At 35.2% G+C, this 13,823-nt stretch overlaps 1 protein-coding gene across 2 annotated transcripts; it reads left to right on the top strand.

Annotated features, from left to right (window-relative positions):
* The first annotated feature begins 214 nt into the window (after positions 1-214).
* LOC117793978 (ankyrin-3) lies at positions 215-13,335 on the top strand. 2 transcript variants are annotated; one of them, XM_034634815.1, is made up of 12 exons: positions 215-239; positions 515-720; positions 1,602-1,709; positions 2,783-3,896; positions 4,599-4,702; positions 4,768-5,715; positions 7,412-7,742; positions 7,804-7,897; positions 8,442-8,666; positions 10,326-12,163; positions 12,541-12,600; positions 12,678-13,335. In XM_034634815.1, the coding sequence occupies exons 2-12, from the start codon at positions 532-534 to the stop codon at positions 12,800-12,802; spliced, it is 5,136 nt and encodes a 1,711-aa protein (XP_034490706.1). In that variant the 5' UTR covers positions 215-239; positions 515-531; the 3' UTR covers positions 12,803-13,335. The 2 variants fall into 2 exon arrangements, with proteins under 2 accessions (XP_034490706.1, XP_034471914.1); XM_034616023.1 differs by having other exon boundaries at positions 228-243.
* The last annotated feature ends 488 nt before the right edge of the window (positions 13,336-13,823 follow it).

Below are 13,823 nucleotides of genomic sequence, written 5' to 3'. Positions count from 1 at the left end.
GATTCACAATTTCATACAACTTTTTACACAATTGTTCTATTTAATTTGCTCTACGAACATAAAACCCTATCGAAAACTATCGATAGCGATGCCAAATAACTTTTTTGGCATTCTACCCAAAACTGTACGGCTTGCCAGATGGGAAAATATTGCTGGGTGGCAGCCTTTTGCGCCAAAACAGTGTTACCACATTGAGTGTGAGCAGACCAGTGCAATTCATTCATTCGTAAAGTCGTAAGGTAGGTGAAGAATGACGTCATTTAAATAGAATAAATAAATCTTGTAAATCAGTGATGTCAACATAAGTAATTAAAAAAACACACCATCTAAATCAGTGACTAGCGCTCAATAATTATTTCAATTTGTGTACATATATCCGCTGTAAATAGAAGATAGATACTGACATGCACATATGTATGTGTGTATCTAATTAATGTATCTTATAGATAGTGATGTAAATATACATGTACAGACACACAACGCTGTAGTAAATGGAAAGTGCATTTATTTGCAGGAATCAATTTGAAAACAATGACACTTGGTGAGACCCAAACCGAGGAAGGGATACAACAGATACAGAAACAATCAAAAAGCCAGGGACGCGAAAAAACAGCAGAAAGAATGCTGAAAAAGCAAACGAACCCCGATCACAACAGCGAATCTATGGACAACGGAAATGTGGATAAAACAGCCTATACAAATGCAAAGCATCAAAAACAGGTTATTCAAAATTATTTTTAATATATCATTTAGATATGTTTAATGCATATGCATTAATAAATATACATTTTACAATTACATTATTACATAGATACATATGTATCTATGTATGTTTGTATGTAACCCTACTTAGTTGAACCATTGAGATGAGATCACTTGTGGCACGTACAGTGCTTCAAAGAACAGTTTTGACAAAAAACAATTAGTTTAGCTCGGATCCACCTAATTTTTTTTAACGTGTTCTAAGCTTCCTAATTGTTGTTATAAAATAGGAGAAAATATAAAAACAAAGAAAATTAAATATGAGCATTTTTTAATTTGACAATACACTTACTTGATTAAGTGTACACACACACATTAGCCTGCAGAATGTCACTTATATGTACATATATTTAGAAGTCAATTGTTCGCACAATAGTGCGATGTGGTGACCAATATAAAATGAACATATATATACATTTTTTTATGGTTGGGTCAGTGGAAATACTTATGCCGAAAATGTATTAGTATTACTACAATACACACATTCAATTAAATTAACTTGCTGATAAATAAAACTTCAATTAGTATATATACGAGTACATAGACAAACAGCTTATTTGAACCACTAAATTAAAAAAAGTGTACTGTTCCTTTTCCTTAAATCAGATAAAACACATAGGAAATCAAAATATATATTGCTTAAGCTTAAACACTAATTTAAAAAAAATGCGTTTTTATTTATATCTCCTTTACATTAAAAAATAATATTATAAAATAATATTAAATGTGTAATATGTATCTTAAGGCTTTTAAGGAATATATTCATTAGTTTTCTTTAAGCTTCTGACAATTCAAATTTAGAGATGTTTTTGTCTAATTTTTAATGCCTTCATTTATAGAGTGATGAAACAATATCATTTCTTCGAGCTGCCCGCAGTGGGGACCTTGCAAAAGTTCTTGAATTCATAAATGGTGGACTTATCTCGGATATTAATACTTGTAATGCGGTAAGATCCTTTTCAAATGATTTTTTGTATTTTAACCAATGTAAGACATCATTGAAGTAGCCTGCGTTTTCATAGTTTACCTATTTAAATAAAAACTGACAGATTTTTTTTGAAAATATCATTCAGTTAGGTGAGATCTAAAAAAGACATTGTGTCCAAAAAAAATAAATTGATAGATGTCTTCCATTGTAAGCTATGGGTAATTTATGGTAAAATTTATACATCCAATATTAAGAAGTAACTTAAATCCCAGAAAATAAACCTCTACACGAGGTAAAAGTCTAGTGACGAAAGCAATTTTTAGCCCGAAATTTCTGATATCCAATTTTGTGACGAACAAATTTCAGTTTAATCTAAAAATTTTAAATAAAAATATTAATTTATAAAAAAAAAGCGAAAATGGTCATTCGGCACTGCGCAAAAATTAATTTTTATGTACAAAGAAGCTCACCCTTTTTGCTCACAGTGCACAATGCCAATTTTCGCTTTTTTTTATTAATTTATATTTTTATTTAAAATTTTTAGATTAGATTGAATTTTGTTCGTCACAAAATTGGATATCAGAAATTTTGGGGCTAGAAATTGCTTTCGTCACTAGACTTTTACCTCGTGTAGAGGTTTTTTTTGTGGGATTTAAAATATCCCTTAATTAAAAATATTTTCAATGCAGTATCAATTTAGATGTCAATTAATGTTTAAAAATTGAAATTGGTTAAGATATAAGAGTTCAGAGTTGTCCAAAAATGTACAAGGAAAAATATTGAATAAATGGATTATTTTATAAAAATTTTAAAAGTTTAGTATTCCTTGATTAAAAATAATTTAAATGCAGCATCAATTCAGAAGTCAAACAATGTTCAAAAAGGTATTGCATATTAAAATTAGTTGAGATAAGACAAAGTTATGAGATTTCAAAGAGTTCAAAATTTTACAAAGCAAAATGTAGAAAAAATTGCTACTTAATATATTAAAAATGATTATGATTATTGAAATGTAGCTCTACACGTACCCAAGTAGTATTGAATGTTGAATATAAGTGGAATATATTGAATCTATATTTTGTCCGTTTGTAGAACGGACTGAACGCCTTACATCTGGCGGCAAAGGATGGCTTTGTCGATATTTGCAATGAACTGTTGAAGCGGGGCATAAACGTGAACAATGCAACCAAGAAAGGTAACACAGCTCTGCATATTGCATCGTTGGCGGGTCAGCAACAGGTGATAAAGCAGCTCATCCAGTACAATGCGAATGTGAATGTGCAATCGTTGAACGGCTTTACGCCACTATATATGGCCGCACAGGAGAATCATGATGGCTGTTGTCGTCTTTTACTGAGCAAAGGAGCAAATCCTTCGCTGGCCACCGAGGACGGATTCACACCATTGGCCGTGGCAATGCAACAGGGACACGAAAAGGTCGTCGCTGTGCTCCTTGAGAGCGATGTGCGGGGCAAGGTGCGATTGCCGGCGTTGCACATTGCGGCCAAAAAGAATGACATAAGTGCGGCAACAATGCTGTTGCAACACGATCCCAATGCTGATATCGTATCCAAGTCGGGCTTCACACCACTGCATATTGCGGCGCATTATGGTAACGTTAATATAGCCAGCTTATTGCTGGAACGTGGTGCCGATGTCAACTATACGGCCAAGCATAATATCACTCCACTGCATGTGGCCTGCAAATGGGGCAAGTCATCGGTTTGTCGGCTTTTACTCTCGCAAAAGGCGCGCATTGATACAACCACTCGGGATGGTCTAACTCCGCTTCATTGCGCTGCCCGATCCGGTCATGTTGAAGTCATTGAGCTGCTGCTAAGTCTCAAAGCGCCGATACTATCGAAAACAAAGAACGGACTGTCCGCACTCCATATGTCGGCGCAGGGTGAGCACGATGAGGCAGCACGGCTTTTACTCGACCATAAGGCACCCGTGGACGAGGTCACTGTGGACTACTTGACGGCTCTCCATGTGGCCGCCCACTGTGGCCATGTGCGTGTGGCTAAGCTATTGCTCGACTACGGAGCAGATCCAAACTCACGCGCCCTCAATGGTTTCACCCCATTGCACATTGCCTGCAAAAAGAATCGTCTCAAGGTTGCCGAATTGCTGCTTAAGCATGGCGCCAGCATTGGTGCTACCACTGAATCCGGCCTCACGCCGCTGCATGTGGCCAGCTTTATGGGTAAGTCTCGATTCTCTACATTTAACCACCTTGTGTATCGTGTATAATAGGTGTATAGTAGGTTAAATGCTTCTTTCTTTAATGATAGTTATTGATTTTGAGCAATTTTATAAAGATCGAACTGTAATCATTAATCATTACTTATGATTTTTATACTTTTCTCCCTCAAAATAAAACTCACTTAATTTACTATATATCACATATATTATACTAAATTGGTAAGGTATCTTTTTAATTCATCTTATTTGAATGTCTTTTATTCTTTAAAAATGAATAGCTAATATTTGGGAATAAGTTAGGGTTTAAACTAAGAAATATATACATACATCGCCCTGACTGACGGATCAGTGCACAGCCAAAGCCATAAGACCTAGAAGGCTGAAATTTTCACACAACATAGCTAACAACATATTAAATATAAGTATCCATCAAAAGCAAACCAAAGACCAAATAGATACATTTTAGGTGAGTTAATTTGAAAGGATATGGTTTAAATGTATTTCTTGCGTGCTTATTCTCAATTCGTTATTTACGGTCCCTGTCAAATTTATCAAAATTGGGAAATTAAAGATATATTTAAAAAAAGAAATAATCAAATCCCCATTTTAAAAATGTACTTAGGAAATTGTAAATTTTTTTTTTAATATTAGTAAAGGTTGTAAGGTGTAAAATGTAGACAATTATTAACCGACTTATTTTTAGGATGTATGAACATTGTCATTTACTTGCTGCAACATGAAGCCAGCCCAGATATGCCCACTGTGCGTGGCGAGACGCCTCTTCATTTGGCTGCGCGTGCTAATCAGGTGTGTACTAGTAGTAACTAAAATCTAATGAAGATATTATTAACAATTAAACATTTCGGATACAGACTGATATCATTCGAATATTGCTGCGGAATGGAGCTGAGGTGGATGCGATTGCTCGTGAGGGACAGACACCGCTGCATGTGGCCTCTCGTCTGGGCAACATTGATATCATCATGTTGATGATACAGCATGGTGCCCAGGTGAATGCCTGCACCAAGGACATGTATACAGCCCTACACATTGCGGTTAAGGAGGGCCAAGAAGAAGTCTGTCAAATGCTGATCGAGAACGGTGCACAGGTGGATGCGGTTACCAAGAAGGGCTTTACGCCTCTACACTTGGCCAGCAAATATGGCAAAGCAAAGGTGGCACAGCTTTTGCTGGAAAAAGGTGCGGCCATTGATTGCCAAGGCAAAAACGAAGTGACCCCATTGCATGTGGCCACACATTACGATCACCAGGAGGTGGTACTCCTGCTGCTGGAACGTGGCGCTTCCCCGCAAATCAGCGCTCGCAATGGACACAGTGCTCTGCACATTGCAGCCAAGAAGAACAGCTTGGAAATTGTCCAGCAGCTACTGCAACACGGTGCGGACGTGGGTGGCCGTAGTAAGTCGGGCTTTACGCCGATCCATCTGGCTGCGCAGGAGGGACACGTGGATATGGTACAACTGCTAGTTGACCATGAAGCGAATGCCAATATTGCAGCCAAAAATGGCCTGACACCATTGCATTTGGCTGCTCAGGAGGGACATGTTCCTGTCTCACAAATTTTACTCGACTACGGCGCTAACATTTCGGAGCGCACCAAAGCTGGTTATACACCACTTCATATTGCCGCACACCACAATCAAATCAATGAAATTAAATTTCTACTTGAGAATGATGCCAACATTGAGATGACCACTAACGTCGGCTATACACCTCTCCACCAAGCAGCCCAGCAGGGTCATATAATGGTCATCAATCTACTTCTGCGACACAAGGCCAATCCCAATGCAGTTACAAATGTAAGTTCATCTCCAAATATCTTATCATTTCCATCTTTTCCTTATGAAGATAATTATCATCTGCCCTGCAGTGGGTCAGTGGGTAAGTCACGAAATGTGTAAGGCCCTATAAAGTAAATATATTTTCTTGACCCCTAGCAATGTCCGTGTGTGTCTATGCATACTAGTCCTCTGTTTTTAAATTATCTTGATATATATTGATGTTGTAGTTTTGTCGTTTTGCTATAGGCAGTACATATGTTGGAACCTTCCAAATCGGAAATAATTAGAAAGAAAGGAGGAACTTTATGAAAAATTTCAATATCCCTTGTCTAAAAATAATTAAAATGCAGCATCAATTTTTAAGTCAAATACTGTTCAAATAGACATAGTTTATTAAAATTTGTTGAGATTTGATAGAGTTATGTGAGTTCAAAGTTGTCAAAAAATTTACAAGGCTAGATATTGAAAAATAGGTAATATTAGTAAAAATTTTAAAATCCATAAGCTAAAAATAATTTAAATGCAGACATAGTTTATTTAAATTGGATGAGATTTTGCAGAGTTGTGCGAGCTCAAAGTTGTCCAAAAATTTAAAAGGGTAAATATTGAAAAAACAGGTAATTTTAGGAAAAATTTCAATATCCCTCAACTAAAAATAATTAAAATGTATTATCAATTAAGAAGTCAAATGCAGGTTAAAAGGACCTAGTTTATTAAAATTGGTTGAGATTTGACAGATTCATAAGAGTTCAAAGTTTTCCAAAAAAATTTAGGGAAAATATTGAAAACATAGCTTATTTTAGGAAAAATTTCAATATCCCTTAACTAAAAATAATTTAAATGCATCATTAATTTGGAAGTAAAACACAGTTTAATAAGACCTAGTTTAATAAACTTGGTTGAAATTGGACAGAGCTATGAGAGTTCAAAGTTGTCCGAAAATGTTCCAGGGAATAAATTGAAAATATGGGTAATTTTAGGACAATTTTGTTGACTTGTTTAATACTATTTCCTAGACAATTATTGGCAAACTTGCAGCTCTCAAAGTTTTGTCAAATCTGAATCGGTTTCAATTTAATATAAATTGATTCATATGCTGAAAATGAACATCTCTTAAATAAACGCAATAAACATACACACGCACAGCAGTACAATAAACGTTTGTATCTATTTTTAAACCAATTTCGTTTTTACATACACACATATATGCATTAATAAGAGCATAGAGTCATATTTGTTTTGGGCACAAAATTCAATTGAGCTTATAGAGCAACTATACAAAATTGAACAGACAACAACATTGTACAATGTACATACAGTTCTCATCCTATATTAATCTCGTTTGTGTTCTCTCTGTTTCTCACCCCCTATATTTTTATCCCATATTGGTGGGTGTATATGAGCTGGAATGGAAGAGAATATTGAGATCATCGAGAAGCTCATTCTCAATAGGGCGTGGTCTGGAGAGAGTTATTTTACTACACGTATGATGAGAAAAATTAGTAGTAGTTCGAAAACTGATGAGCAGTTTTTTACTTAGAATTCATTGAGCTGGTCACCTTCCCTGAACTTTTGTAAGAAAACTGAACATAATGATTTATCGCATAAAGCATATTTGTTTTTAATAAAGATGACTACATACTAATCGAGCCGAATCGAAATTATATTTTCGATTTACGATTTTTCTTGTTTTCTTTTTTTGTTTGATTTTAAGAATGGTCAAACGGCCTTAAATATTGCTCATAATCTTGGCTACGTAACGGCCGTGGAGACTCTTAAGGTCGTGACAGAAACATCTGTAATTGACACATCGACTGGAGTGTTAGAGGAAAAGTACAAGGTAGTAGCTCCAGAATTTATGCACGAAACATTGCTATCCGATTCGGAGGACGAAGGCGGCGACGAACTATTAGATCATAATCAATACAAATATATGGCGACTGATGAATTGAAAACCACAAATGAGCATGATAATACAAATTTTGACACTACAAATCCCGAACAAGAACAATTAGATGGATTTGTTGGAAATAATATGGAAAAAGGTAAAATTATAGTGTTCAAAATGTATTCGATTCGATATTTATTTGATTTTTATTCATTCAGAAATAATTAAGATAAACGATTCCAATTTATATGCATCTACGATGGAAAGGAAGTCAGATAATGTAGTCATCATCAGACCCCCTGTTCATTTGGGGTAAGTTGGTATCATTTATTAAATATTAATTTATAATTAAAGAAAGTACTTAAAATCTTACTTCACTAGCATTGCAAAAAAGTATTGCAAATGAATAAATATTAAATATTATTTTGAAAATTAAAAGTAATTACATTAAACTACTATCATTAAAACTTAATCTCAAAAGTATTAAATTTTAAAAAATTCAATCTCACTAAAAAATGTTGAAAAATATTTTATTAAATTACTATTACAACTTAATCTTATAAGCACTAAATATGGAAAATTTCTTTCTTAATAAAAATTGTTGAAAAAATTGTATTTTAATTACATCTGAACATCAATTATAATTAATAACTACTTCATTAGCACTTATTTTGCAATGCCTATTAAAAAGAATTATATTTTTTGAAATAATAAAACAAATTTACAATAAAATGCAGAGATGTTATTGCAATCAAATCAAATTGAAAGCAAACGTGTTAAAACTATTGTAGATTTCAAACAAAGTATTGCAATCTATTACAGCCCTTATATAATAACAAATATTCGTTTTTTGCAGATTCCTGGTTTCGTTTCTGGTAGACGCACGCGGCGGTTCAATGCGTGGTTGTAGACATAGTGGTGTTCGCATTATTGTGCCGCCAAAGGCTTGTGCAGAACCGACGCGTATAACTTGTCGCTATGTAAAGCCACAAAGGGTTGCCAATCCTCCGCCCTTGATGGAGGGTGAGGCGCTAGTGAGTCGCATATTGGAAATGTCACCAGTCGACAGCAAGTTTCTGAGGTAGGCTCAAACACTTTTTTTTTTAATTTGAATTTGAGAACAAACGAAAACAGGGATAGCTTATAAAACTATTTTTTTTTATATAAAAATAAAAACATTCTATTTTACATTTTTTTTTATATCTAAAATCCAAAAAACATTCAGGATATATAACTTCTTTCATAAAATACACCATATCGAGACCTATTTGCATAAATAACGTACGCGCCAAAAAGCAAATTTTACAGGAGAGATTAATTTTGAGTAATCGTGTGTTTAGTATGCCGCTTGTCGCTTACGTTATAATTGACAGGTAAATATCTTCGTAAATATATACAATACAAATTTAATATTTTGTGTGCAGATGCGGTTGGTAACTATAAACACATTTGCATCAAAAAACAAATTTCGCAAAAATGGCACTTACTTTATTTATGGAAATAGGGCTCGATATGTCCATATCTATCTATATATATAAAGTTCTTCGTCCAGTACATTCATTCATTCATTCATTCATTCACTCACTCATGTATCTTTGTACAGGCTAAACCGCTCAAGATACAAATTTGAAATTTTGGGACAACAAAGTTATCACAATTTTATCGGGAGATAAGGAATTTTTAGAAAATTCAGTCTGTAAGTGCGTCAAAATGGAGTTAAAATTTCACATGTATTTTCAGTTTACATGTAGAAGAGTTTGGTCAGGCGCTGTATTCAGTGGCAAAGTAGTGCAGAGGATGGTCTGTTAGACTCACGCGCAAGGCTTCACGGGTTCAAGACCTGCCGGCTCAGCCCCAGGCAAATATTATTATTTTTTTTTTTAATTTATTGTTATTCGTATTTTTTTAAATCCAAATAGTAAAGTTTAAATATTACTTTTTTTCCAGCCAAATCCGGCTTTTTCCCGCCAAATCTGGCAGCGTAAATTTAATTATTCCTTTTTTCTTCAAAAAGTGTTATATTATATAAATTTGTTGCTACTTATTACATTCAGCAGGAAATTTTCAACAACTAACAATTTTAAATACTTCTCAAATAACCGAAAACTGATAATAATTGCTTTGAAAAACGTAGTAGTCTGATTTGTATAAGAAGGTATCATGTCATTTAGCAGGTACTGAATACTGATCCATCAGAAGTAAAGAGAAAAAACCTACCGAATAAACCCAATGTTGAAAAAGCGACCCTTTGCTTTTAAACGACAGAAACTGCATTTGAAATGCCCTCACTTGCAATTTTTATACTATTATACTTTTATTCTATTCTTACATACAAACACGTTATTATGATCAGATTTCAGAATCAATAATTTTGTGTGGTGCCCGTGTTACAAAATATTTTATAGGTAAAAATTGAAAGTCCGAAATACAAGGTTTTCGTAATTAACAAGTGTTTTAATTATTGAAGTAGAACAGTAATTTATATTTGCGTAAAAGAAATTTATTCAAGAAAAATAGTTCGCGAGCGAAGCGAGCCGGGGGTTGGCGATCGAAGCGAGCAGGCGGCGGAGCCCCTAGTTCCATAATAAAAATTAAAAAATATCTGTAATTATTTTTTGTTTTTTTATTACATAAATTAAAAAATTGTTTTTATTTTTGATTTTTATAACATAAATTAATTTTATATGCGATCCCTGAAATGAAATTGTTGAAATGATCAAATAATTTTGTATTATTAAAGCCCCATTGTATTGGAAGTACCACATTTTGGATCGCTGCGCGAGAAAGAACGTGAGATTATCATATTACGATCGGATAATGGAGAGAGCTGGCGCGAGCATAGCATGTATGACAATGAGGAGCATCTGTTGGAGGCACTGAACGAGACAATTGAATCGGATGTGAATCCCTTAGAGGATTTACACACAAGCCGAATAATTCGCATTGTGACACAGAATGTGCCGCATTTCTTTGCTGTTGTATCGCGTATTCGTCAGGAGGTACATGCGATCGGTCCTGACGGCGGAACCGTCTCCTCAACGGCCGTTCCTCAGGTTCAAGCAATATTTCCATCTCATGCATTGACTAAGAAAATTCGAGTCGGTCTTCAGGCACAGCCAGTGGACTTAATTGGTTGTTCGAAGCTACTTGGACAGGGCGTTGCCGTATCTCCGGTGGTAACCGTTGAGCCACGTCGCCGCAAATTCCACAAGGCGATCACATTGAGCATTCCGGCGCCAAAAACATGCAATCAGGGTATGGTTAATTCCATTCCCTATGGCGGCGGCACAAATGCGAATGCTCCCACCTTGAGATTGTTGTGCTCAATAACCGGCGGTCAGAATCGTGCTGTTTGGGAGGATGTGACTGGATCAACTCCATTGGCATTTGTGAAGAACAGCGTTAGCTTTACCACAACGGTATCGGCAAGATTTTGGTTGATGGACTGTCGCAATGTTGCCGACGCTGGACGTATGGCAACCGAGCTATATACATATATGGCTCAGGTGCCATTTGTGGTCAAGTTTGTAGTGTTCGCAAAGCGAATATCCGCAACAGAGGCAAAGCTATCCGTGTTCTGTATGACGGACGACAAGGAGGATAAGACGTTGGAGCAACAGGAGTACTTCACTGAGGTGGCCAAGAGTCGCGATGTTGAGATATTACAGGATCAAAACATTTATCTCGAATTTGCCGGTAATCTTGTACCCATCTTAAAATCGGGAGAGCAACTCAATACTAAGTTTCAAGCATTTCGTGAGAATCGCCTGTCATTTGTAGTGCATATTAAGGATCAAGAGCAACCAAAAGGTCGCGTCTGTTTTATGAGCGAACCGAAAGTGGGTCCCGGTGAAGCCCCAATACAGCCAATTTGTGCCCTTAATGTATCCCTGAATCCAGATATTAATGAGCAAGTCCATGAATACAATGGGAATGGTAGTTCAAATGTTATGGATTATGTTAAAGGTCTTAGTAACGGACTTAACATAGATCAAGGACTCACATACAAAGATTTAATAAATGCCGAGATCCAAGCAAGTGCTAAATCTATAACAGATCATGTACAATCGAAAGAAAATGCAAATGTTATAGAAGATACAATTCAATGCGCTGATATTCGATTATCTGATATATCCAATTTGCTGGGAAGTGACTGGCCGCAGTTGGCTAAAGAATTGGGCGTTCCCGAGACCGATATCGACCTAGTCAAAGCCGAGTACGCTGACCAGGATGTGTCACAGCAAAGTTTGATCATTCTGCGCCTATGGCTGACCCAACAGGGCTCCCAGGCCACTGGTAATGCCATGTCGCAGGCCCTAAATAAAATCGGACGTGATGATATTGTGGAGCAGTGCATGTTTAACCTGCAACCTGTTACAGATCAATTGGAACGTGGCCTCGCCCAAGCCCGAATGCAATTGCCTCAAATGTCTACGAGTCAAACTGAAATTCACCAGCTCTCGGATGGTCTTAATGAAACCTTGAACATTGACATGCTTAGTCAGGACGTTAGTCAGGACCTAGAGGAAGAAATCGTTCGCAAAGAATGCGAATTCAACGAACATCAATCGAATAATGGTGAGTATTTCTAATTCTTTGCAAATGTCTCCAAAGTTGCTAAAATATAGTGTACAACGAGAACCCGGCCATAGAATACCCGTTACTTGCTTCAATATATATAATAGTAAAGTACTTCATAGAAATTACTATCTTATACAAATCTACTGCATACTTTTGGGTGCATGCGTTGTCTTCTTGTCCGATCTTGCTGCGCTTAAGTGGGTTAACAGATAACGGTAATTACCATAGAAACTGAATTATCTTAAAACTGTGGGTGTGGTTGTTTTTCGAGGGTATAAAACTAATTGGTTTGCTTTTATATCTTATCTATAAAAATTTAAAATTTTTTGTCCTGACTTACTTTATCATTAACATATATATTCTGTGTAATACAGCTACACCAGTGTCAATCGAATCCAATAGTATCATTCAAGAAACTATACCAGGTTTACCAGGTGCGTAATAATTAAATTCCAATTTCATATGCTTAATTTAATAACAAAAAAAAACTATGCTTTGTTTACTTTTTAAGGAGTGGGACAACATAAAGATGACAATTTCATTGAATGCTTGACTTCAAACGAACTCAAAAATATGAACGTATCAACAGATAAATCACATATCAAATCAGAAAAGTCTTTTGCGTCAAATATGTAAAGTAATATGTGAAGAAACACAAAAGATTCATCTTCGGATAGTGGTTCAGTGTGTCTCCAAACCATCTTATTTATTTATTTATATATACCATACATATATGTATTACAGACGGAGAATGCACAGATTTTTTTTTGTTGTTTGCAACTACAGAAAGAGTGCATGAAAAGTAAGGGGGAAAATCAATCGAGAAATTGTAATTGTTCAATTGTTATAGTCATGGCATCAATATCAATTTAGCGATATATATCATTAATAAAATGATGAAATAAAATGAATTTCGAGATTCCTTTGTCTCCCATAATAACGTAATGCTAACAAAATAATTGTAGTCTTGCAATATTTTTCAAAATACATGTTTAAGTTATCAATTGGGTGTTTATATAACAAAAACAAACACTGAAATATGTATGAATCACTCAGTAATTGATTTGACAGTGAGGCAGCTTATTATTGTGCCCACTTGAATTCAGCTGAGTATAAAAAACATAATATTGTATTTTCAAAATAAATTGTTGAATTATCATGTGTAAAAATTGTGTTTATCTACTTACATTTACGTGTTTTTATATAGATATGTAATGTGTAAAGTGAGTATTGCTTGATATAATGTGCGTTCACTAACGCACAGCACTGTTGCAACAGCTGTTTTGTACATTGCGTTTGAGCATAGAGAGAATAGAGCGCAATATGATTGTGTTGGTGAGGAGCTCTCTGAGGCCGTGCTGACAAGTGCGCTTGTGCGAAGATTACATATGTATGGATGTGTGTTCTATAAATATCGTGCTCTCTCAAAAGTAAAACGCGCATTCTCTCTCTCTCTTGAGTTCAATGCAGACGCACGTTTCACTTATGTTTTAAGCAGAAAACAATTCAACGCTCATAAACATTTGTGTTTATTACTAACATGAAGTTAATATATTATCATTTGCACATGTATCCATAATTAATAAAAACTAAACATACATATAAATAGCTACAATTATTAGTTTATTAATTCGATAGATCAAAAATGTAATTTTTA

This window comes from Drosophila innubila, chromosome 4 (genome assembly GCF_004354385.1).
Source record: "Drosophila innubila isolate TH190305 chromosome 4, UK_Dinn_1.0, whole genome shotgun sequence".
Lineage (NCBI taxonomy): Eukaryota > Metazoa > Arthropoda > Insecta > Diptera > Drosophilidae > Drosophila > Drosophila innubila.
Note: the sequence above shows the minus strand (reverse complement) of the source record. Positions and strands in the feature narration are given on the sequence as shown.